Below are 24921 nucleotides of genomic sequence, written 5' to 3' on the forward strand. Positions count from 1 at the left end.
TACTTGTAGTAATTGTTATAATAGTAATTATTATAATAAACTCTTTTGGCATCCTCTTTGCAGGGACTCCAACATGAGGGCTGCCTCTGGGCTAATGAAACAAAGAGCACCAGGCTGTGGGGCTGGGCTCTGGCACTCGGTGTCTGCCCCAGTCAGCTGTTGGCATGATCCATGGGACACCAAAGACCTGGATCAATGCATCATGATCCCCAGACCCAGTTCTCACACAAGACTTGGAGGCTGAGGAGGTTGAACACTGTGCAGGGAGGTGGGACTGACCCAGAGGATAATCCCTGGCACTGCTCATTTAGCAGGGCAAAAACTTTGATGTTCATTCCACCCAAATCCTTGTTTTCTGTGGTTGGTGCAATCAATGGAAAAGGAGACTTTGCCCATAGCAACCTCATCCTCCCTGCTCCACACCCTCATGGTCCTTTAAACTTCTTTTGGGCAGAACTGTTGGGTATGACCAAAAGACCAAAAGACCTTTGGCCATCCATCCCAACTGTGACCCCCTTCTGGCATCAAGGAAAAGCTGTCCCTGGAGCTTGTTGAGAACCTGAGCTCCTTCAGAAGCTTTCACACTTACTTTTCCTCTTCCAAACTGTCCACTTGTGCAACGAAGTTACTGGGGATGTAACCTTTCCTCCCACTGCTGAGGGATTTTGCCAGCCACCAGTCCCCCTCACTGCAAAACAAGCAGAAGAAAAAAACTGGGCTGCCTGGAGAAGCTTTCGTGAATAGCTTAGGCAGAGGAAACATCATGGGTTTGGGGGCTTTGAGCACTACAAAAACTACACTCCCTAATCCATCCCACAGGTTGTCCTGGTTTGGGTCAGGATAAAGATGATTTTCTGTCTTGTGCTTTTGCTTCCAGCTCAGTCTCTTGTCAGGAGCTGCACTTGCTGAAATGAACAGCAAGTTTCTCAGGCAGTGGCTGCTGCTGGGACTGATCCCACTCCATGGTTATAGTTACAGCTGGAGAATGGGCTGCAGAACCAAGGAACTGCTCAGCTCTGAGCAACATTTTGCCCTCTGGAAGGAGAAAAGGAGTAAAGAGGTTCCACCTGAAACCCTCCCTAAGGGAGGAACAGACAAGATAAATGGCCAAACTTGACCAAACAGAGTATTCCATCCCATACACCTCATACTCAGGATAAATTTGAGGGATCACCAGGGTCAAACCCCTTCCTGCTTCCCCTTCTTCCCCTCTCCCTGTTTGTTTTGGCATCCTGGGAGGATTCCATCCCTTCCTCTGCCTGTGCTCCTGATCCATGCCAGCCTGAATCTGTGTGTTCCTGCCTCCAGCTCCCAACTGCTGCTGACCCCAGGATTCCAGCCTGGACTTTCCCAGGGCTGCCCTGCAGCCTCAGTGGGGATGGGAGAGTTACTGGGGGAAAGGGGGGAGGAATGTGGGATCAATTTTCCTGTATATTTGTATAGATTTAGTAATTTTTCCTTTTTATCATTACTGTTTCATTAAAGCTGTGTAGTTTAGTTTCCAACCCATCAGTCTCTCTCCCTTATTCTCTCTCCTTTCTTTATCAGGGAGGGGAAGGGGATTAATAGAGAGCATCTGTTATTTGGCCTCAGGGACTTCTGGAGGTGAGAGCCTCTTTTCATGACTGCAAAGGGCAGAGTAACCACAGAGCCAGACCTCTGCTACGTGCCCCACGTGAGAGGAGAGAAATCTGTGTCATTGTGGGTTTGTCTCTTGTGTAGGGACACCAGGGCTCCTTCTTTCTTCTCCTCCCTTTGTCTGCCAGACACTCCACTGCTTTGCTCTCCTAGCACTGAGTCAGCCACCAAAAGCCACGTCCACCCAGCTCCCTTGTCCCCTGGGTTCCAGCCCATGCCATCTGGGTGAGAAATGTCACCTCTGGAGGCCACCTCAACAGGGAGGATAAGGATGGAGAAGGTTTACAAAGCTAAACAACTGAGCAGATGGACTGCCAGCCCCTCCTCTCATGAGTTTCAGAAGAAGGTGAGATGAAACCATGAGCCTCTCTGGCTTGACTCTGTCCTTTCCTCTGACTACACCCAACCCACATCCTTTGCAGAAGCATGATCAGCACAAAATACAAGTCAGGAGCTCACTTATTTATGTTACTTCTCTTCCCTACCCACACCAGAAGGTCCCAGGAGTATCCAGGCAGGGACAAATATCCACCCCTGGAAATGTCACCTTCACCATCTGGCAGAGAGAAGATGGCACCCAGGGTCACCTGGAGCAATGGTAGGACACAGACTCAGCTCTTTTGAGCTGCAAACTTGGTGGCTGACCCCAAGGTCCCAAATTTCCTCACCTCACCATGCCAAACTTTGAACCTCCCTCTGGCAGCAGGGCACTTACTTGGAGAGGACTTGGAGTTTCTCCCCCTTGACCAGCTGCAGGTCACGGTCACTTGAGGCAGGAAAATCATACAGTGCAATCACTATGAAGTCATCTGAAAGAGTCATAGAGTCACAGAATGGTTTGGGTTGGAAGAGACCTTAAAGATCATCCAGTTCCAACTCCTTTGCCATGGGCAGGGACACCTCCCCCAGCCCAGGGTGCTCCAAGCCCCATCCAACCTGGGCTGAGACACTGCCAGGGATGGGGCAGCCACAGCTTCCTTGGGAAACCTGGGCAACCAGGGACTCACTACCCTCATGGTGAAGAATTTCTTCCTAAAAAAAAAGAAAAAGGAAACAGAGAAAAAGGGAAAGGAAAAGGAAAAGGGAAAAGGGAAAGGAAAAGGAAAAGGAAAAGGGAAAGGGAAAGGAAAAGGAAAAGGAAAAGGGAAAGGGAAAGGAAAAGGAAAAAGAAAAGGAAAAGGAAAAGGAAAAGGAAAAGGAAAAGGAAAAGGAAAAGGAAAAGGAAAAGGAAAAGAAGAATAGAAAGGAGAAGAAAAAGAGTAAAAAGAAAAAGGTAAAAGGAAACCACCTGCTGTAGAACTATTTTGGCTTCCACACAGCCTAATTAATGCACCGTGAGTGATGGACAATCTATAAATAGCATTTTTCAAAAGAAACTGTCAAACCACAGTCTCTGTGTGACCTTTTCAGATAATGCCACCATCAAGAGAGCCATACTGGCCCTTTGTCATCACAGGTAACCTGTCTCCGGGGCAACATGGGCTGTGTCTGTGCAAGGCCTGGCTGCTGCTCTGCTGTTGATATATGGGAAAGGAGGGAGCAGAACCAGGGTCAGCGTGGGAGGGAATGGAGTTTTGTAACCCAAAGTCCTCAACAGTTCCACCTGGGCTTGTGAGGAGGAACTTGGAGCTCCAGGAGAAGTTTCAGTACACTCTCACTCTCTCTTATGAATGAAGTAAAGGGTGATCAGTCCCAAGGCTTTGAAATGGCCTTAAAATAGTCTTCAAATACCTTGAGGGTTTGAGGGCTTTCCCTTGAGGGATCTGAAAGTGTTTGGCATAAGCAAAGCACCAAAACTCCTTGAAAAAATGACTAGGAAGCTTCAGTGATATGAAGTTTCTGGGCATGTGCCTCCTGTGAGGTGTCCACAAGGGCTGTGTTCATCCCCAGGCACCCTCCTGCTCCTCTTGGAAGTAAAACAAGGCAGTGCTTTCACTTTTTGTTTTGACACATAGAAGGAAAGGTGGAAACATCTCCAAGCACAGAGTGGCTGCATGTCCCAGAAAATAAAAGTTAAAGATGAAGTTTTGGTCTTGAAGGACGTGACCGAGGCAAAAATAAATGAAACCAAAACCAAAGAGACGGAGCAAGAAAAAGCAAACACGGCTCTTGGATGGAGAGGTTTTGTGTGCTGAGAAAATATCACCATCATCTCTTACCCCTTCTCACAGAATCACAGAATCATCCGGGTTGGAAAGGACCTCTGGGATCATCAAGTCCAGCCCTTGATCCACTCCCCCCGTGGTTCCCAGCCCATGGCACTGAGTGCCACATCCAGGCTCTTCTTAAAAATCCCCAGGGATGGAGAATCCGCTACTTCCCTGGGCAGCCCATTCCAATGCCTGATCACCCTCTCCAGAAAGAAATTCTTTCTAATGTCCAACCTAAACCTCCCCTGGCACAACTTGAGACCTCTTGTGCCCTCTTGTCTTGCTGAGAGTTGCCTGGGAAAAGAGCCCAACCCCCCCCTGGCTCCAACCTCCTTTCAGGGAGTTGGAGAGAGTGATGAGGTCTCCCCTGAGCCTCCTCTTCTCCAGCCTCAACACCCCCAGCTCCCTCAGCCCTTCCTCACAGCACTTGTGCTGGATCCCTTCACAGCCTCCTTGCTCTTCTCTGGACCTGCTCCAGCACCTCAAGCTCCTTCCTGAGCTGAGGGGCCCAGAACTGGACACAGGACTCAAGCTGTGGCCTCCCCAGGGCTGAGCACAGGGGCAGAATCCCTTCCCTGGACCTGCTGGCCACGCTCTTCCTGACACAGCCCAGGATGCCATTGGCCTTCTTGGCTACCTGGGCACACTGCTGGCTCCTCTTCAGCTTCCTGGCAATCCAGACTCCCAGGTCCCTTTCTGCCATTCTGTCCCCAGCCTGGAGCTCCCCATGGGGTTGTTGTGGCCAAAGTGCAGGACCCAGCACTTGGCCGTGTTGAACCTCATCCCATTGGAATCAGCCCAACCCTCCAGTCTGTCCAGGTCTGTCTCAGAGGTCTGTGTTGGGAAGTGCTGCCCACTTGAGTGAGTCAGAAGAAAAGCTCTCTCTGCTCAAGCCAGAGAGACTCTTTGTCTCGTGATGAAAGTGGCTCTTGCTGTCTCTGACTCTGTCATCCCACTCAGAAACAGCACTGAAAACACTTTCTTGGCCCATTTGATCATGAGTGACTCTCCAGCACCCGTCGGGGCTGCTAGGAGTGACTGCTTTACAGATGATCCTAGCAGCCTGGGGACTTTGGTTGTGAGCCAAAGACATCTTGGCTCAGAGATGCTGTCAGGGAAGTTTGGTACCAGCTGGGTTTGCATAGGCTGAGAGCCAGCTCAATGGCTGAAGATAAATGAATCCAGCACTCTGCACTCATCATGAATGGAACATCTTTACAGGCACCCAATGGTTATGGAGCTGCTCTGAGACTGAGCCATGGACCTCCAGAGGGTAATAAATTGGTTTAGAGCTTGGGTAGGATGCTCATGGGGCACATGGCAACTCAACATGAGGAGAAACTTCTAGAGTGTGAGGGTGAGGGAGCCCTGGCCCAGGCTGCCCAGAGAGGTTGTGGAGTCTCCTGCTCTGGAGCCTTTCCAACCCCCCTGGATGTGTTCTGTGTGTCCTGCCCTGGGGGATCCTGCTGAGGCTGAGGGGTTGGACTGGATGAGCTCTAAAGATCCCTTCCAACCCCTAATATTCTATGACCCTGTGATTCTGTGCTGGTGGCACACCAGCCTTGTTTCTGCTGTCACCAAGGAGAACACCATTAGATCCCACTGGTGGAGATGGAAGAGACTGAGCTGGGACTGCTGCATCTCCCAGCTGGGCAGTAAGCTCAGGTGTGACAGCATGGGATGTGTCTCCTGGGACATCCAGGCTTGTGCTGAGAAAGCTCTTTCTGGCAATTTTTCTGCCTCATGTTTTGAGACAGTGAATGTTTTGTGCAGATCATTTCTTGCCTCATAAAATCATACCAGACCCAAATCTGGGACTTTCTTGGGACTTGTTAGGAAATTCAGGGCCAGCTGGAAATCAGAACACTTTGGGCAATTCAGAATCATGGAATCATTTTGGTTGGAAAAGACCTTTAAGATCATTGAGTCCAAGCACTAACCTAACTCTACCAAGTCCAGAGCTAAACCATGTCCCACAACACCACATCTATAGGGCTTTTAAACACCTCCAGGGATGCTGATTCAACCACCTCCCTGGGCAGCCTATTCCAGTGTTTGATAACCCTTTCATGGAAGAAGCTTCTTCTCATCTCTAACCTAAACCTGCTCTGGGAAGAAGCAGAATTCCTCTAATCTTCCTTCCCCCTCTCACTTTCCCCTAGTGATGCCCATTTTCTATGAGAAGTTTTTATTTCTCGAATCCATACACAAGGGTTTTGATGCTGATCTTTTGAGATGCTTCAGAAAAAACTCAATTTCCAGAGCATCCTTAACTTCCACCCCTGAAAGTCAGTCCTGATCATACTGTGGTTGGCCAAAAGCAGGTGAAATGAGCTGTGGGAAGTTGTGATTCCTCAATCAGAGAAGGAGCTTCACAGAGAGAGGAATTCTTTGTGCATTCACAGGTTGATTTAAATCCTGAGGGCAAACAGAACCACAGAATCACAAAATGCTTTAGGTTGGAAGAGACCTCCAAGCTCATCCAGTCCAACCTTTGACCAACACCATTGTCTAACTACTAAACCATGTCCTAAAGGACCAGGTCCAAATGCCTTTTATATGCCTCCAGGGGTGGTGACTCCACCACTGTCCTGGGAACACACCTGGAAAAACCAGCTCTCTCCAGCAGTGGTACTAAAATCCAGCTGTGATATTAGCTCTGGATTTAGTACCACCAGTGGTACCAAAATCAAGGGAATAGAAATGGAGCTGCTGTGCTTGAGGACCACCAAGGCTTTGCTGTGCTGGAGGCTTTGGAAGTGCAGAATTAAAGGTAAATTTGGACCATGTAGAGCTATAGAGCCAACCTTAAAGACATCACGAGTGCTTGGGCACCACATCATGAACCAGGGAGAACCCATCCCATGGCAAAAGTGGATTGGAGATGCTGCCAACACTGCAGTCCAGTCCAGAGGTACCCACTCCTTGCCAGCCTTTGTGTTAATTTAGCTAAATAATATTGGGACACATTAAGGTTTTGTTAATTAAAAAAAAAACAAACTCAGAATAAAATATTCCTGAGGCAGCAGTGAGAAAGCTGGAAGCTGAAGCATGTTGAGCATCACTGAGATCAGGAAAAAAAATATAAAAAAAAAATCAAAATGCAAGGAATGCAAAAACAAAAAATAAAATTAAACCACAAAAAAGAGAACACATTAAAGATAAAGAGCTTGATTTTACTTTACATCCTACACTTCCACAGTCAATAATTTTGCCTGATTGAAGTGCTCCCACAGGATTTAATTAAGCTCTTTGATTTTTTTATAGATGATTGAATTCTCTGGATTTTGTGCTTCCTCCATCAATTCCCTTGAATTGCCTTCATTCATGAGAAGCTCTCAGATATTTCAAATATCTTGCATGGTTCCTATCAGCCCATTTTGCCTCTCAGGACAGAGTCAGTCACAGCATCAGCTCTGAAAACTCAGGCCCTGGTAGAGAAAAATAAGAAGTTCCCCAGGCTGTCAGGGTGAATATTCCTCCAAAACTGGAACTGAACCTAATAAACAAAAATATTTTTGAGACCTGAAAATGGCTATAATGGTATTTCATGCATTTTTTTTCTTTTTTTGCATTGTTCCACTTCTGCCTTCAGGCATGAAGCAGAAGTAAAAGCTTCCTCCCTGAAGATGGCTTCTGTTGTGCTTCTGTTGTGCTTCTGACCAGAGTGAGATAAAACCCCACGAAAATGGGACACGTTTGGTTGGTAGAAGAGCAAGGCCACTCTAAAATGTCCCATGAAAACAATTTTGCAAAAAACCCCACAGTTCCTGGCAGATCAGTATGTCCAGAGAAATGCACCCTGATCCACATGGTTGAAGAGCTGCACCTCCTATGAATTTCATCTCCATAAATAAATAATACATATAAATAAATAATACAAATTCTGAAGAACATTTTGACACAGGAGGAGTTTCTCTGTCTGCCCCATGGCAGAGAGCATCCATCATCATCCCTAAGACCTAAGAAGACTCAGCTCCATCATTCCACCCAGCTTGTTTATTTGTCACCCAGCTTTTTCCTTCCCTCATCCTTCCCTCTCTCCTCTACTCCTTCACCTTTGAAGAACTTCTGCATGCTGCTGACTGCTTTCTTCCAAGCTTCCTCTGGTTTTGCCCTCTTCTAATTCTCTCTAGCTCTCTCTCCATCCCTCATCTGCAACATTTCCTTGACAGAAATATATAGAAGCTGGGCAGAGGTAGCAGAGGATTGTCTCCTGATAAGAGAGAATTATCTCCCAGATACCATCTGCAGCCTGCAGATAATTTCAAGGGTGGGTGAAGGCAACAGACTCCAAACAGACCTTTTTGCATCCTGATTTTATGTTTCTGTCCTTTCTCCTCACTCTTTTTAGTCTCTCTGGGCTCTCTAATGCCTGCTACCTCAGAAATTTTCAGTGGGCTGGAAACCACAGCTTGTGCCAACAAAGAAATCTCAGGCAGTTGATGTCTCAACTCTCACTTTGCTCAACCAGTGGAGGAGGAGTGTTTTTACCTCTTTATTTCTTTGATGAATAGGGGAAATTGGCAGCTACAACCAGTGATATGGACTGAATCTTCCCAAAAATAGACTGGTAAACTCCCCTCCAGAAACCACTGCAGAGTGATGGTTTCTTTCTCAAGATTTTCATCTGGGTCACCAGCACCTTGCAAAGCCCCAGGGGTAGGTGAAGAAAACAGCAGCTGAGCTGAGAACCTTACCTTGTACAGAGGCTTGGTTTAGATGAGGGATGCTGATAAATTGCCTGCCCTTTGGTAGAAATAGAAAGAAAAAAAAAAAAGAAGGTATTTATTACTTCACTGCAGGACCTGAGGACCTGCTCTTACCTTCACAGGAACTTCATAGTAAGTCACCAACCCCTATATCTGGCTCTGTGTGCATCATGATGGCTTCAATATGGTTTGCCATGACGTGTTCAAAGCTGTCTTAACCTCAGCTTGAATAATTCTTGGCTCCCTTCAGAATAAAAGCATCAATCTGCTACCCATTCCTTTAGACTAACTCTTCTTCTACCCTGGTGCCAGCTTTCAGGTCAATGGGGGATGAGACATGAATGGTCCCATGGAGAAATGACAATTTCAATATTTTTGGGAGCAGAAAGCTGAGAATACTCTTTGCCACAGCTGCACCAAAGTTCATTTAAGAGCATTTGCTCAGGGATGTGTTAAAAATGTGTAGGCAGCAACTATATTAGCAAATCAACCAGCAGAGGGGTCCTGCAACTCCTCTAGGCAGACTTTTAAAATGTGGGCATGGTCCCAGACCCTTAGAGTGGCCATTTATCCATGGACCACTCCTAGCCAGCAGCTTGGATGTAACCACCTTGTTTTGTGGGCATGGAAAAGGCCAAGTGGGCTCTGTTGGCTTCTACCCAACTTCAAACACCAGCCCTGTGGGCAGTCCAAGGGACCTCGTTACTACAGGGGGTGTTTAACCACTTCAAGGTATTTTTGCTCAAAAAGGAGCAAAGCCACAGATGTTGATTTAAAACCATGCAGTGCTCTCTGTCCACACCCCCCTTTTGCTTCTCTTTAGTAGCAGTGTGGGGTGGGAGAGCTGCTCACTCTTTATCCTTTCTAATTTAAATGAAAAATGGGCTTCCCTTGACATGTGGAAGCTTAGTGCCCATGGCAAAAGAAAATAAGTGTCAGAAGGTGATTGGGTGATATTGTATTTAGACTGATAGCAGCTCCTCCCCACTGAGCTGGAGAGGAGGAAATTTAGGAGAAGAACATCTTGGTAAATCTGTCATCTGCTGTCATGAAAATTTGACTTCATGACCATGGGAGAGCTCAGAAATGAAACTAAAGGAGTGAAAAACATCTCCACCTGTCATCAAAGCAATGATAGGCAAGGCTCAGAGCTCAAGAGCCAAGGTGGTTTTCACATGACAATTGCACCCTGAGTTTCTCTTGCTCTGGCTGCTGGTGGCTGCAGTGGTGACAAGGGCAAGAAAATACAGCAACACGCAGATAAATTGATTTTTGATCTTTAAACAAAGGGCTGGTCATCTGAGGTCTCCTAAATCCCAACCCAGTGCCTTAATGATCTGTGTCCATGCAAGCAGAAGCCATAGAAATTCAAAGGGAGCAGCAGATGCTCAGTGGTCCTGATCCTCAGCCCACCCTGACACAGTTTGGCTCTTGACCTTCTTGAGTGAATGCCTTGAGCTCCCTAATGATCAAGGTTCCTTTGTGGCTTGCAGCTGTGAACCTGAGCCTGAAATTGAACCATCTTTGGCCAGTTTGCAAGTCAGAAACATCAGCTTGGGTTGCAGAGTCCTGAGGGCATCAGCCCTAAAAGGTATGGAGATCAGCTCCCAGGATTTACAGAATTATAGGATGCTTCGGATTGGAAGGGACCTTAAGCACCCTCTAATTCCAACCCCATGCCATAGACAGGGACACTTTCCACTAGGCCAGGTTGCTCCAAGCCCCATCCAACCTGGTTTTCAACACTTCCAGGGATGGGGAAGCCAGTGTCTCACCACCCTCACAGTCAAGAATTTCTTCCTAATATCCAAACCTTTTCTTCCTGATATCCATCACTTGCGTCCAAGTGCTGCATAAACATTTTTTTCTGCTCTTTGAATAACATTTCCCAGCTGGTGGACAAGTTTTAGCAAACAGAGCTTCCCAAGTTCCTGCTGGCACACACAAGTAATACCTCCATCACTCCAGACACTAACAGAGCTGTGGAGGACCCCAAAAGGACACAAAACTTCAGGCTTACCTTGGGTGGGGCAGGGGGAGGCTTACTCTTGGGTTTTGGGTTGCTTCCAGAAGGATATTTCTCACTGGACAGCAGCTGATTTTTGCTCCCAAGCAACCCCATCCTGAAAGGAAGACCAGAAATTACTTTTGAAGGAGATTGCTCTTGGGGAAAGGGATAGGCACTGAGGGACAAAACAACCTTCTCAGTCCTGAAGAATCATTTGGAGAAGATGAGAACGCAGGGCTGATGGGACAGTGGAGAGAAGAGTCTAAAATCATCCCATCTGCAGTCCTCCTACTAACTTGGACCTTGGGAATCCCACAGTTCCTGTTCCCACAGAAATCTGGTGGTTCACACTTTGCAGGTGAGGCTCAGACAGACACAATAAATCACCAGAAGAGATTATCTGCAAAAATGTCTGCTTTGGATATGTCCTCTCTCCAGTGTGGAGACTCCCAGCTGGCATGAGGTCACCTGGAGTTCCCTTTTCACCCAGGGAACTGCAAGGTAACATTTTAAGTCAAGGCTGGGTGATGCCAAGTTTTAGGTCTCACTTTGACATCTACCAGTATGTCCCAGCATGGGTGGGAAATAAAACCAGCAAAAAGCCTCCCACAAAGGTCACCTTTCCCCACCCAGACACACAAGATGTTAGCACAGCTCTGGGTATTCACAGTTTTTACAAAATCCACACCTTGTGCTCTCCTGGTGTCCTCTGCAGCCTCCAGCAGCCACCCAAGCATCCTTCAGGCAGGCAGGTGTTAAAAAATCCCAAAATAACCCCACAGGCAGATGTGGTCAGATGTGGAGAGCTGCTGGTCAGTTCCCAGCCCACAGCTGGAGAAGTTTTCATTTTTTTTAAAGAGGAATTTATTTCTTTTCTTTGCTCCCCAAAAATACGTGGCTGAGTTGAGTACACATTGTTCCACAGTGGTTTTGCTTCTGATAAAGGTTTTATAAAATTAGTTTCATAAAAAATGCTTTGAGAAAAGTCACTGATAGGTTTCCCAGACGTTTTGGGGGTTTATTTTTTCTTTGTTGTTTTGTTTTGTTTTGTTTTGTTTTGTTTTGTTTTGTTTTGTTGTTCCCAGTAGAAAAGAGCTCCAGGGAGAAAGCAGTAACTCAGAAAAGCAGGAAAGTTGTTTTTCATGAATTTACATCTTTTCACATCTAAAATTGTTTGTTTATTTTTAATAGCTGGGTGTGGGGAAACTTCTTTCCTCGACTTTACTCAAGTTAAAAAAAAAGATTTATAAAACAAGTTCTTTTTAAAGGAACAGGAAATCAAAATGGAACAAAAAACTTTGAAGGCAATGCAAAAATTTTCCGCAGATTTGAAAAGTTTTAGAGAAAATTAGTCCTGATGAGCTTTGAGTAAAAATATTTGATGTAGTAAAAATATTTGATCCTTCCTGAAAGGATCAAGCAAGCATTTGCTGAAGAAGTCAATAGGTACGAGGATGGTGAGGTCTGTGTAAATTTGAGTTCTGAACATGTGTGGGATCGACATGAAGGTCTCAGGGAGGATGGATGCTCATTTAGAACCTATAAATCATGTTGTGTCCCATGTTGGAGGACAACAAAAGGTTTTCCCAACCTTTGGTTGAGGTGACTTTTTAGGTAGGAAGAGCTGGATGCATGTACAGATGTTCCCACATCAGTAGGCCAAGGAGGAGGTCTTCTGAAGACCCCACCACAAGACCCTGCTCCAGCAATGTTTTTGGTGGCATTTGGACAACATCTTGATGGTGGAGAGGAGAGAATATGACTAAAGGTCCTGTCACTCCCCTGTCTTCAAAGAGGATTCAAGAACATGCCCTACAGGAGCAACCCATCAAGCTAAACCTGGAACTTCAGGATGCCCAAGGTCCAGGAGGGATGGACATAAATCTTTACTGACCACAGGGTTTGGAAACCTTTCTTGCAGCTGTGTTTGAGGTGGGCTGAAGCAAACAGAACAGGGCTGAATAGGACTTCAGGGGAGGGTGAAGGTAACTGGGCTAAGCTAGTGCTGCAAACATGGGCTTCTTGCCCATCTTATCTCTGGAAAGCAGCCCTGGGCCATGGGCAAACCATCTCCTGTGGTTGGATGGCTTCTTCTGACTGTTTTTCTCTTGTTACCAGAGCAAGAGAACTCAAAAGTTGTTCCTGATGTGAATGGGGTGATGTCTTCTGTACCAGGGATGTGGAGGACACAGACAAACAGCCTTGGGATTGGGTGGGTGGGCACAGGCAAAAAGCAAGACAGAAGCCAGCAGAAAAGCAGAAGTCTTGGCTTTTTATTTGCCTCACCCCTCTGAAGTTGTGTCATGGAAAAATAAGTTAAACGCTGAGCAAGCCCTGAGCTAGCCAATAGTGTTCTGCTTCAAAAAAAACCCAAGCTTGGTGAAATCACAAAATTACCTCCTTTTTCACCCAGATTCTAGAGTGGGTCCACACAAACATTTTTATAGTTGGCCAAGATTGGATATTTCTCTTAATTTTAAAACTTCAGAAAGTGTTTGTTTGTTCGTTTGTTGTTGTTTTCAAATAAAGCCCATTTTAGAAGGAAATGGCATAAAAAAAACCTAAAAAAAATTACTTTGAAAATGCAGATAAAGACAAGCATGAAGGGTTTGAAAGGTTGAGTTTCTCTTTGTGTGTCCTCCCCTTTCCATAAAGAATTGCTGAAACCAACCCACTTTGCATCCCATAATTTAATAATTCTAGACTTTATTTAATAGCTATTCTAGAAGCTGTGGCTGCCCCATCCCTGGCAGTGTCTCAGCCCAGGTTGGATGGGGCTTGGAGCACCCTGGGCTGGGGGAGGTGTCCCTGACCATGCAGGGGGTTGGAACTGGATGAGCTTTAAGGTCCCTTCCAACACATGATTCTATGATTCGTTCCATGAATTTTATGATCATGAAACCTCATTGCTCAAGAGCAATTTCTGCAGTGGCTGGAATTTCAACCCAGATATCAACTCAAAGCTATCTGCTGCCAAAGGAAGTTGTCAGCCAGACATGTAGATGAGCTATGGGCAAGCTGGAGTGCAGAAAGGAGAAATCCTCTACAGACACAGGAGAACTTGTATCAGGAGAACCTTGGGCAACCTCTGGAACAGGTTGCCCAAGGCAGCTGTGGCTGCCCCAGCAGGTGAAGGGAAAGAGGGGAGATTTAGATGAGATCTTGGGAAGAAATTCTTTCCTGTGAGGGTGTTGAGCCCCTGTGCCAGGTTTCCCAGAGAAGCTGTGGCTGCCCCATCCCTGGCAGTGTCTCAGCCCAGGTTGGATGGGGCTTGGAGCACCCTGGGCTGGGGGAGGTGTCCCTGCCCATGCAGGGGGGTTGGAACTGGATGAGCTTTAAGGTCCTTTCCAACCCAACCCATTCTATGATTCTCTGAGGTCTAAATACCATGGAAGTGGGCACAATCCTTACTTGCTTGGCCAAAACCCATTTGCTGTTTTACAGGGTCTTGTGGGAACATCACCATGGTCTGCAGGGATGTGGGGTGATCTGTCCCTCAGAGCCCTGAGGACATGAGGAGAAGGCTGGGATGTCCTTCCACACTGCTACATATGACCCCCCCAGCATTTCTGCCTGGGCAGAGCATCTTCCTGGAGCTCTTGCCTCTTGGTGGCTGCCATTTTCCAGCAAAGGGGGCAACATTTATTGTTAGCCATGTCCCATGAGGACCAACAAAGCTGGTGGCAGCCTGGTGCTTCAGCATTCAGTGATACCAGAAACCACCTCCTTGGGTTGGGTCTCGTGGTCCCTCCCACCATCCTCAGATGATGCAAAGGGCTGTAGGGAAAGATGCAGATCCCCACCTGAACATCCCCAAGCACTTGGAAAACCATGTCTGAAAGAGAAGCTGAGCTCTTCCCTGACTCATCACAGCTGTGTCCAGCTCCAGCCAGGTTTCCCCCACATAAATACCTCCTCTTCCCCAGTAAGCCCTGGGGGAGGAGGGGAGGGTGGGAGTACCAGGATGTGCACACCTGGTTCTTCTTTGTCCTCCTCTCCTTTTTTGCAGCAAACCAAGGGAAGAGCATCCCTGCAAACCACCCCTTGGGGCTGGATCTTAGCAGCCACCACTGGGTAGTGCCCTACCACCCCCCACTACCCCACAGGTTTGGGGGATGGAAAAAAACAAAAACAACAAAACAAAAAACAGGCAAGGGGGAGCATCACATGAAAAAGGGGTGGGACAGAGGAAAGGGACAGAGAAAAGCCTTCTAGGCTTCTCCCCCCCCCCCCATCTCAGGGGGATGGAGGTGAGGGTGGGATGTTCCCTACTTGCCTGCTTCCTACGGAGCTGCTCCTGGAGGCACGGCCTGAGGATGGACGAGCCCCTGGTCCCACCCATGACAGATGCTCCATGGGGCTGAGGGGCCTTGAAGAATATTTCTGTTAGAGACCTCTGGCTCCCACTGTGTCCACACCATCCATGGGATTGACTGCTTGGAATGTTACACACCCTCCCCCCCCCCTGACTGCAGGTGCAGCCTGATTTTGCACATGCTTTTAATGGGCTTTCTTTTTTTAATCAGGTCTTTGTGTCAGAACTGACTCTTCTCTTCCCCCCAAGGATCCCTTGCTCTATTTTGGATATAAAAATGATCATACAGTGGGGGGGAGGGGAGGGGGTGGGATTTGCACCTTCCAGGCAACGTGACCAATGAAAATAGCAGTGAGGAAAGCAAGAAACCACAAGAAAATGACACAAACCCACAGCCTATTAACAACAGTCAATAAAAACAGCCATGATGTCCATGAACGGGTTGTGCTTGCATGTTACAAACCACCACATTTTAGGAAACAGGTGAAAAAGCTACATTTGCAATGATCTTTCCTCCCTCTGATTTAAAAAAAAATGGTTTGTTTTTTTTTTAAGATGAAAAGCAGTGTGTTCCAGTGAGCCCCAACCCTCTGTCAAACTACTCAGCTCTAGCAGAGGGGCCTAATGAATGAAAACCTGGACAGGAACTTGTGGGTGACTCTCTGGAAGTGACTTTCTCATTCTGCCTCAGCAGGTTCATTGTGGAGACTGAAACACCTCCATCTTAAGAGCTAAATCCAAGAGGCCTTTAAAGGTCACCTTGTCCAACCCCCCTGCAGTAAGCAGGGACCCCTTCAACCAAATCAGGATGCTCAGAGCCCCATCCAACCTGACCTGGAATGTTTCCAGGGATGGGGCATCTACAACCTCTCTGGGCAACCTGGACCAGGGTCTTCCCATCCTCATAGCAGAGAATTTCTTCCTAATATCTCATCTCAGTCTCTCCTCTTCCAGTTTGAAATAATTCCCCCTCATCCCATCCCTCCATCCCTTTCTCCAAAGTCCTTCCCCAGCTTTCCTGGAGCCCCTTCAGGCACTGGGAGGTGCTCTAAGGTCTCCCTGGAGCCTTCTCTTCTCCAGGCTGAACATCCCCAACTCTCCCATCCTGGCTCCAGAGCAGAGCTGTTCCAACCCTCTGATAATTTTTGTCTTACACAACAATGTTTTATAAGAAGCAAGATTTGTTTTCACAGCCTCCTGAGGCTTCCTGTAAGGCTCATAAAGGGCTGATTTCTCCAGGGTGCTCTCAGTGTGTTTGTTTAAGCTGTTGCAGAGACAAAACCTCCCAGAAAACCACTCTGTGAAACTCTGGGAAGCTGCACGGCGTCGTTTTTGCATTCGAAGGGGCAGCAGGAGGGAAGGGGCTTTGGGTCTCTACCACCTGGAGGCCGGAATGACCTCAGATGGTTTGCTCTTCAGCTGCTCTCACTGAGTAGGACAAACACAAGCTGACATCCCCACAGTGTGCTGTACAACCTAAAGGTCACCCAGATGCTGGTGATGCTGTTTACAGGAGGAAAGGCTTCATGGAGCAGATCTAAGCTGAGGTCAAGGCAAAAGACCTTAACCAACCATAAAACCCCAGGACAAGATGAGGGTGGCTGACAACATAATGAGATCACAGAATCCCAGACTGGTTTGGACTGGAAGGGACCTTAAAGATCATCTCATTCCAACTCCCACCGCAGGGACACCTCCCACCAGCCCAGGGTGCTCCAAGCCCCATCCAACCTGGGCTGAGACACTGCCAGAGATGGGGCAGCCACAGCTTCTCTGGGAAACCTGGGCCAGGGGTTCAACACCCTCACAGGAAAGAATTTCTTCCCAAGATCTCATCTAAATCTCCCCTCTTGCAGGGAGATCCCCTACAAAACACACCCCTTTGGAAAGGACCTGGGATCATCAAGCCCAACCCTTGATCCACTCCCCCCGTGGTTCCCAGCCCATGGCACTGAGTGTCACATTCAGTCTCTTCTTAAAAACCTCCAGGGATGGAGAATCCACCCCCTCCCTGGGCAGGCCATTCCAATTCCTGATCACCCTCTCTGGAAAGAATTTATCCCTAATATCCAACCTAACTCTCCCCTGGCAGAGCTTAAGACCATGCTGAGAGCTGCCTGGGAGCAGAGCCTGACCCCCCCTGGCTCCAACCTCCTTTCAGGGAGTTGGAGAGAGTGATGAGGTCTCCCCTGAGCCTCCTCTTCTCCAGCCTGAAAACCTCCAGCTCCCTCAGCCCTTCCTCACAGCACTTGTGCTGGATCCCTTCACAGCCTCCTTGCTCTTCTCTGGACCTGCTCCAGCACCTCAATCTCCTTCCTGAGCTGAGATGGGAGCAGCTGCTCCAGGTGCAGATGTCTGATGCCCAAGCATCCCTCATGGGGCTGTGAAATTCCCTTCTTGTTAAACCCAGGTGGGACTCATGACATGGGCATCACCCTTGGTTCTGCAACCACTCTGTGCTTCTGGCAAAGGAAGGAAACCCTCGGGGGGCTGCCAGGCTTCCTGGGCCATGAGGAGGGTCTGGCAGGTGCTGAGGGGTGACACCATGCCTCTCATTTTTGATGAGCCTCCAGCACAAAGAGACAACCAGGCCAGACACCTCTCACCCCTCAGCCAGGTCTGCCTTCCATTTGCTCCTTTCCAGGAACTACAGAGATGAGGAAACCCTTGCAGGATTCAGCAGACTCCTCCCTCACCCATTTGCATTTTGCCTTCTCAGTTCTCCTGCAGCTATGAGCAAGGGAGAGGGAAGAAAGGTGTAGGTGGGTGGGTTAGGGCTGGAGAAAGAGAGGAGAGCTTCAGAGTTAGTTGGAGAGCTTTGAGCTTTAGAGCAGGGCCTCATCCTTTGGTGGAGAGAAGCTCTGAGGTACCTGCCTGCTCTTTTCTAGACTCCACTTCCTATTCCTAAGAAAAGAGAAGTTGCTTTTTTAGAAACCTCCTTGCCATCCACCACTGATGTAGGAAGGAGGAGCTACCACGATGTGCAGCAAAGGCTTAGATGTAAAACAGTGGCAGCCAAGACATCCTGGGGAAACCTGTTTGTGATTTGGGACACACTCCTGATGCTGTCAGGGGTTGGGGGGAAACTCAGCAGTTGCAGCTGAGCTGCTCCAAAGTCCTTTCCAGTGATGGCCGAGGCTCAAGCAGCTCAGAAGCAATAAGTAAACATTTTTAAAAGGATTAGATATAGTGTTGTCTGCCTATCACCCCCCAGGGAGGTGGTTTTGGTATTTAAAGGGTCACCTTAAATACCTGGGAAACACCCAGTGAAGATCTTTTCATCCCCGAGTCTCCTCCCCATCCTCCAGGCTGGGCAACTCATAAACATGAGATGAGTCCTGGAGCCAAGAAGCCCAAGCAGAGAGTGACCTCTTGCAATGAGCTTCACCAGAAATAACAAAGTGACAGCCCAGGGATGTCCTCTGGATGCAACTGGATGGAGACCGCTGAGAAAGTATGTGGAAAAGGGCACTAAAAAAGAGAGAAGGTCTCTCATACACATCTCCTGGGTCCCTCTGGATGGGTTCCACCTGCCCCCACTTCCCTGACCTGAAAGAGCAGGCTAGAAGCTCACTCAGCTGAGCAGGGTCTGTCTGGTAGTGCTTTCCACTCTGTTTTCATTCATCAGTTCCCAGATGTTCTCCAGTACCTCTTTAGACCCCTAGATGAGTGTGCAGCCTTGAGGGCAGATTTTGCAGATGAGCATGAACACCACAAGTCCCACCCATGAGACAGATGCCCTAAGAAAGGTCCCTAGGATTTCCCACTCCACAGGACATGGAGAAGGATGATCTGCACCCAACCAAGGTGACCCCACAGCCAGACACCAACACTGGTGGCACACTGCACATCCTCCTTCTGCCATCCCACTGCCTTTTAGTCAGGTCACTACGAACCAAAAGTGTCCCTGCTAAGGTGTATGCTGCTGAAATTACACCAGTTTTGATCTGAGACTACCAAGAAGGATGAAGACATCTTCTCTTCCAGCTCTCCCTCTGGGATGCTCCCCTATACTGCTGCTGTGAAAGATGGGTATCTCATTCCCTCCAGGTGCTGTTTTCATGGCTGGGTGGTGTTTTTCCTTTCCCTGTTAAGAATGAGTAACCTAAATTTACCATCTGAATCTCCCTGTTTCCATTCCTCCAGCAGTCTGAAAGCTTTTTCAGTGCAACCTGTGGTTACTCCTGGAAGATGCTGATGCACTGGAACCAGCCCTGCAGCCTCCATTTTGGGCACTTACACTTTCTGAGCTCTCTGAGGCAACACCTCAGCTACTAAAATAGGCACCATCTGGGCTCACCCTTCAAAATTAGGTGCCTGCATCCAAACCCTTCATGGTTTCCATCCTGTGGAGCTCCTGGAGTGTACTTAGGAAGGTCTAACTTGATAGCTCAGCTTGCACTGCCCACTGGGGGGGTCTCTGCTGTCTCTTTCCCCCTGATTTATTCACCACAAGACATCACCATGTTTGGGGTGATGTTCAGACATGGACACCTTGTGAAGCCCCTGCTAGAAGACCACCCCAAGGGCAGGGTGCTGAGGGGCTCCTTCGTGTTCCATTATTGATTTTTTATGGTTGAATCCCATGGGCATTTCAGGGTTGGGATGAGGGATTGGGATGAAAACACAGCAATGGCTTTGGCTGATGGTGACTGGAGCATATTCTCATAGTGGGGACCACAAAGAGATTTTTTTTTTTTTTCTGGCCACAGTTAGAAAAAGTCTTTTTGAAGGGAGAAAGTGACTTTTTCTCTTTTTCTTCTTCATGGAATAAAAGAATGGTTTGGGTTGGAAGGGACCCTTAAAGATCAACTAATTCCAACCATCCTTCCATTGGCAGGAACACCTTTCAAACCAGGTTGCTCCAAGCCCCATCCAATCTGGATTTCCCTTTTGATGCTTGTAGAGAAAAAAAGAACAAACACCGTTTTTTTCATCCCTTGTTCAAAATTAGAAGGTGAGGTTGACTTTCAGAATTAAAAGAATAAACTTCCCTATGATGCTTGGAGGAGGCAGAAATGTGGCCAAACAAGGCCAAACATTTCAGCCAGGTCTATTTCAGAAGTTATTACTTATGGTACAGAAGTGAGGGGGCTGATCCACTTTCAGGTTACTTCATCTTTGATCTGGTCTAATTCTATTGCATCAAAGCCAGAAGAAATCTTATTTTTCAAGTGTCTTGCTTTGCCAGTGCCCATACTCACTAATGTGCTCATGTTATTCACTAACAGCCCACAGAATCATTTGCACACAACTTTTTTCCCCCTTTTCCACCAAAATTTTGAGGGATAAAAAAATAAAAAAAAAAAGTATTCCATGAGAAATCACCACCTTTAAAAAGGTTCTGTCACTAAACCACTAAACTTACTGACATATTTCTCTGGAAAAAAGGAATAAGTGCAAGGTTTTTATATTAATGTCTCAAGCAGCTGAAGTCTTCTTGTGCTTCTAAAATGGTGGACGCCAAACACGTAAGAGACAGACAGGAAAAACTCTTGAGATAAAAGTCAAGTTAAGAATTTATATCAATTTCTCCATTTGCTTAGGATGGCCTTAGTTCTCCTTTCTTCCATCACATATTGTGGGTGATGCCTTGATTTTTCCACAGACCAAATTTAACCTCGATTCAAAGCCCCCTTTTCAAGCATCATCCTCCAAGTCACGTATTTTGAGATGTTCTGCCCCAGGTTTTCATGTGTCCAAGCCATTCACCATCACCAACTATTGACATAAACATGGATTTTGTCAAAGTTTGCCTTTCCCAGCACAGGGCTTTATGGAGAAGTAAAGTATCTTCTTATGAGGACCTGGTGTGACCTGATGCTCCTTCATAGAATCATAGAATTAGCCGGGTTGGAAGGGACCTCAGAGATCATCAAGTCCAACCCTTGATCCACTCCCCCCGTGGTTCCCAGCCCATGGCACTGAGTGCCACATCCAGGCTCTTTTGAAATATCTCCAGGGATGGAGAATCCACCCCTTCCCTGGGCAGCCCATTCCAATGCCTGATCACCCTCTCCAGAAAGAAATTCTTTCTAATGTCCAACCTAAACCTCCCCTGGCACAACTTGAGACCTCTTGTGCCCTCTTGTCTTGCTGAGAGTTGCCTGGGAAAAGAGCCCAACCCCCCCCTGGCTCCAACCTCCTTTCAGGGAGTTGGAGAGAGTGATGAGGTCTCCCCTGAGCCTCCTCTTCTCCAGCCTCAACACCCCCAGCTCCCTCAGCCTCTCCTCATAGGGCCTGTGCTCGAGTCCCTTCACCAGCCTGGTTGCCCTCCTTTGGACCTGCTCCAGGACCTCGATATCCTTCCTGAGCTGAGGGGCCCAGAACTGGACACAGTACTCGAGGTGTGTTCACAACCCCCATAGCCCAGGAAAGTAGAAATCTGAGAAAACAGGAGGCTGGGACCTTCTGTGCACCAGGAGGCTCTGCAAATAGAACCAAAACCAAAACCTTGGTCTTCATCTGAAAGAGTCACAGAATCCCAGACTGGTTTGTGTTGGAAGGGACCTTAAAGCTCATCCAGTTCCAACCCCCCTACCACGGGCAGGGACACCTCCCCCATCCCAGGGTGCTCCAAGCTCCACCCAAGTTGATTTTGAACCCTGTGATGTAGAAATTGGGACCCTGGGGACTTGGACACAGGGACAATGACTTCTTTTGCCTCTTGGCCCTGAGGATTCTTAAGCAGATGGCACACAATATTTTTTCACCCAACCTTCATTCACCACAAGTGTTGCATATTCAATCATCAGTGAGGTGGTTCAGGCATCCTGGACAACTGAATAATCTTTCACTCTTTTCCCCCTTATTAGGTAGCAGAGGATTCATTTGTAAACCAAATGTTTTCTATTTCTGCTCAGTCTCCTAATTGCCTGACACGTCAGGGTCCTGCACTCTGGTTTTTTTGATCAATAACACATTCCAAGGTTTCCAGGGGAACAGAAATGATCAGTGAGATTCTGTCAGATTCGAAGAATAATTTTATAATTAATTAAAATAAATAAATAAGTAAAGGGGATGGATTAAGAAGAGAGATTCTGAAAAGCACATTTCATTCCAGAAGCCACATATTACACGTGGGACTAAATTCACAGAAATGGAAGGCTGGCCCCTAAAAGACCTTTAAATCTGGTGGACCCACATTGCATCTAGGACCCTACAAAACTGCCACTACAAAACTGTCAGCAATGGAAATTCTCCTTGCTGCCCATCAGTCTATCCCAGCCCTGCAATTTCCATAGCCTTAAAATTACTTTCTAACCATCAGCACTAATGTCCATCACTGATTAAAAAAAAAAACAACCTACAACTTCTTGTCCTTCCCATGGTGGACGTGAAGTTTATTTCTTCCCTTCTTTGCCGTGGCTGCAGGAAACAAAGCAAAAATATTTCTTGCATAAATTCCTCACTGATCACATTTTCCACACCTTTGCTCAATTCTGCCCCTCTCCTTAGGGCATCTGGAATTGGGTTTGGAAGTTTGAATAGGCAAGCCCATGATGTTTTCCCAATTAAAACTGACCAACATTAACAAAGGCAAAATTGCTCCGTGAAACCACAGGAACGTTGTCCTCCCACTCGGTTGTGACATTTTCTTGGAAAAAATTATAATTAGAAACCTCTTTTTTTATTTCAACACAGGGAGCTGCTGTGTTTTGGGATTTCTTTGGGGGCAGGGGGAGTTTTTCTGGTTGGCCAGTGAAATAAATGCCTCTGGATAGAAGTCTGGTATGGAAAGCAGACTGACCTGTGAGAAACACGTGGCTTGTCCAGCATGAAATACTGGAGGTCTGGTTTTTTAAGCAGTAACATTTTATGTTATTTATTTTACAGTTCATTTTAAGCAGTAACCGTGACCTTGTATCTCCTGCTTCCTATGGGGTTGTAGGAATTTCACTGATATCCAGTGGTGCAACCACAAGGATCAGCAGGCTCCTGAGGCTGTTATCTGTCACCAAGACCTCTACCAAGGGGAGATTCCATCCTTTTTTTACCCCTCCAGCTACTTCTAGCCTTGCAATGTTGTGCCCACCTAATGAGAAATGAGCCTTGCACCACATATAATGAAGATGTGAATGGAAACTTGGGGCTGCTGAGGGCTCCAGCAGGATTTAGCCCCAGGTGTCTAAATTCTTGCCCATGCCTGAACCCCGTGAGCCTACAAGAAATTATTGACTATGGGGGAGCTCAACCACATGGACTCAATGCTTGGTTGCCTCCAGAGTCTCATGAGCTGTGGAAGAACAGGGAGGAAACTCCCTTTTTAATATAGAGAGGATGGAAACAATGAGGGGAAGGAAGGAAGAGAAATATTGATAAGGTAGCAATGTGCCCAAGTTCTGCTCAACACAGTGCTGTGACCTTGAAATCTGTGGTGACCTCTTTCCACACCTGAATGAGATGGGCAAAGCTTTGTCTGCACTGAACCAGGCTCTCAAGACCTTTTTTGGGTTCTAATGTGCACGTAAAGGTGCTACTGAGAATGAGAGGCTGAAATGTCACTCAAGAGGAAAGGCACAGAGCAGAAAAAAAAGAGCTGAGAACTTTGCCTGAAAGGGACACACAGCCCAAGTTATGCAGCCTGGGGTATCATGGGTTTATTTCACAGGGAATGCAGCACCACAGCTGAGAGCCCAGGGTATAAATGATGCCAGAACCCCCCATGCTGGTTTAGTAAAATGCAGGCAGCTGTTAGAAAAGCAGATAGAGGAAAACCAGGAGCACTTTTGCAAGATTTTCACTCAAATACATCTTGTGTCTTTCCTCCTCCATCAGCAAATTCAGCCTTTGACTTTGCACCCCCTCAAGGCTCAGCAATAGCCTTCTTTTTAAAGAACAAACCAAGAATGGACCAGGAGGAATTTTTTTTCACAGATATTTTGTGCACTAGGATAATGATAACGCTGCAGGAGGCCTGTGAGGAAAAAAAAAAAAAGCAACCAAAATGTGGGCAAGTGATCACAAACTCTGCAGCCCTCAAATCTTCTGAAAAAAATATTTAAAACTTGACAGAATGAGTAATGGAGCATATTAATGAGGGTGCCTTTGCTGCCCTGAAGTTGTCCTTTTTTTCTTGATTTCCATCTGCCTTCTCTTCTCCAGCCCGTACCAGAGCAGGGACCACGTGTGCCTGCCCTGCATGCAGCAAGAACCCTCACTGCTGGCAATGTGTGCACCTTGTCCTATATTTGCACTTTTAAAAGATCCATAATCCATTCAAAATCATGGAAAGAAAGGCAAGAAATGCCCCCATTTCACAAGAGGGGTAAGTGAAATGAAGAGCGTTGCCTTGCCAGGCATCACTGGACACAAAGCCTGAAGCAAACATCTGACATGCAAATAACCCACAAAGAAGAGAATGTTCTTCTCTCCCAGAAGTGGGACAGCAAATTTGAGGAAGAAATTGTGTAGTGTGAAAGTGCTGAGACACTGGAACAGGTTTCCCAGGGAGGCTGTGGATGCCCCATCCCCTGAAGTGTCTCAGCCCAGGTTGGATGGGGCTTGGAGCACCCTGGGCTGGTGGGAGGTGTCCCTGACCATGCAGGGGGAAGTAGATGATATTTAAGCCTTTTCAACCCAAAGTAATCTGGGATTCTATGATTATATGAAACAAAGTGGGTTCTGAGATATCCAGGCTCCAAGTGAGAGCCCTGTGAGATACTGGTTTTGGCCTGAATTTTAGTCTGGAATGAAAGTTAAGGACTTAGTGTTGAGTCTGCATGGGGATGAAGCAGTAAATCCACCTTTCCTATAGTTCTGTTGGAGATCTCCAGCTTGGCAGAAGCTTTGCCCACAACCAGCATTAACCTGCCACTGGTTTTACCAGCTTGAATGGAGGAGCTGGTGAAAACAAAGTATTACCTTCAAGGAGACCACCCAGCCCGTCTGCAGGGCAAAAAAAAAAAAAAAAAAAAAAAAAAATTAAAGTTCCTCAGCTCCAAGAGTGCCTCTCACAGAAGGGCATTAAAGCCTCAACTCTTCTCTGCACCCGAGCAGCACCCATGGGTTCAACTCAGCAAACGTTGCTGAGATGGAACCTGAGCACCTGAACTTCCCTCTCCTCCTAAATTCAGAATTGGGATCCTGATTTCACTT

The 24921-nt window shown here is 47.1% G+C and overlaps 1 protein-coding gene across 1 annotated transcript in view; it reads right to left on the reverse strand.

Moving 5' to 3' along the window:
• Nucleotides 1–24921, reverse strand: part of BLK (BLK proto-oncogene, Src family tyrosine kinase) — a 45835-nt gene that overhangs the window by 19998 nt on the left and 916 nt on the right. Inside the window, exons 2-5 of the mRNA XM_071742191.1 lie at nt 10521–10623; nt 8489–8537; nt 2354–2447; nt 590–688 (exon numbers count right to left, since the gene is read on the reverse strand). Coding sequence (XP_071598292.1) covers nt 590–688; nt 2354–2447; nt 8489–8537; nt 10521–10622 — 344 coding nt within the window. The 5' untranslated portion in view covers nt 10623. The remainder of the gene's footprint in view (nt 1–589; nt 689–2353; nt 2448–8488; nt 8538–10520; nt 10624–24921) is intronic.

The sequence above is a fragment of the Heliangelus exortis genome, chromosome 3 (genome assembly GCF_036169615.1).
Source record: "Heliangelus exortis chromosome 3, bHelExo1.hap1, whole genome shotgun sequence".
In the NCBI taxonomy this organism is placed as follows: Eukaryota; Metazoa; Chordata; class Aves; order Apodiformes; family Trochilidae; genus Heliangelus; species Heliangelus exortis.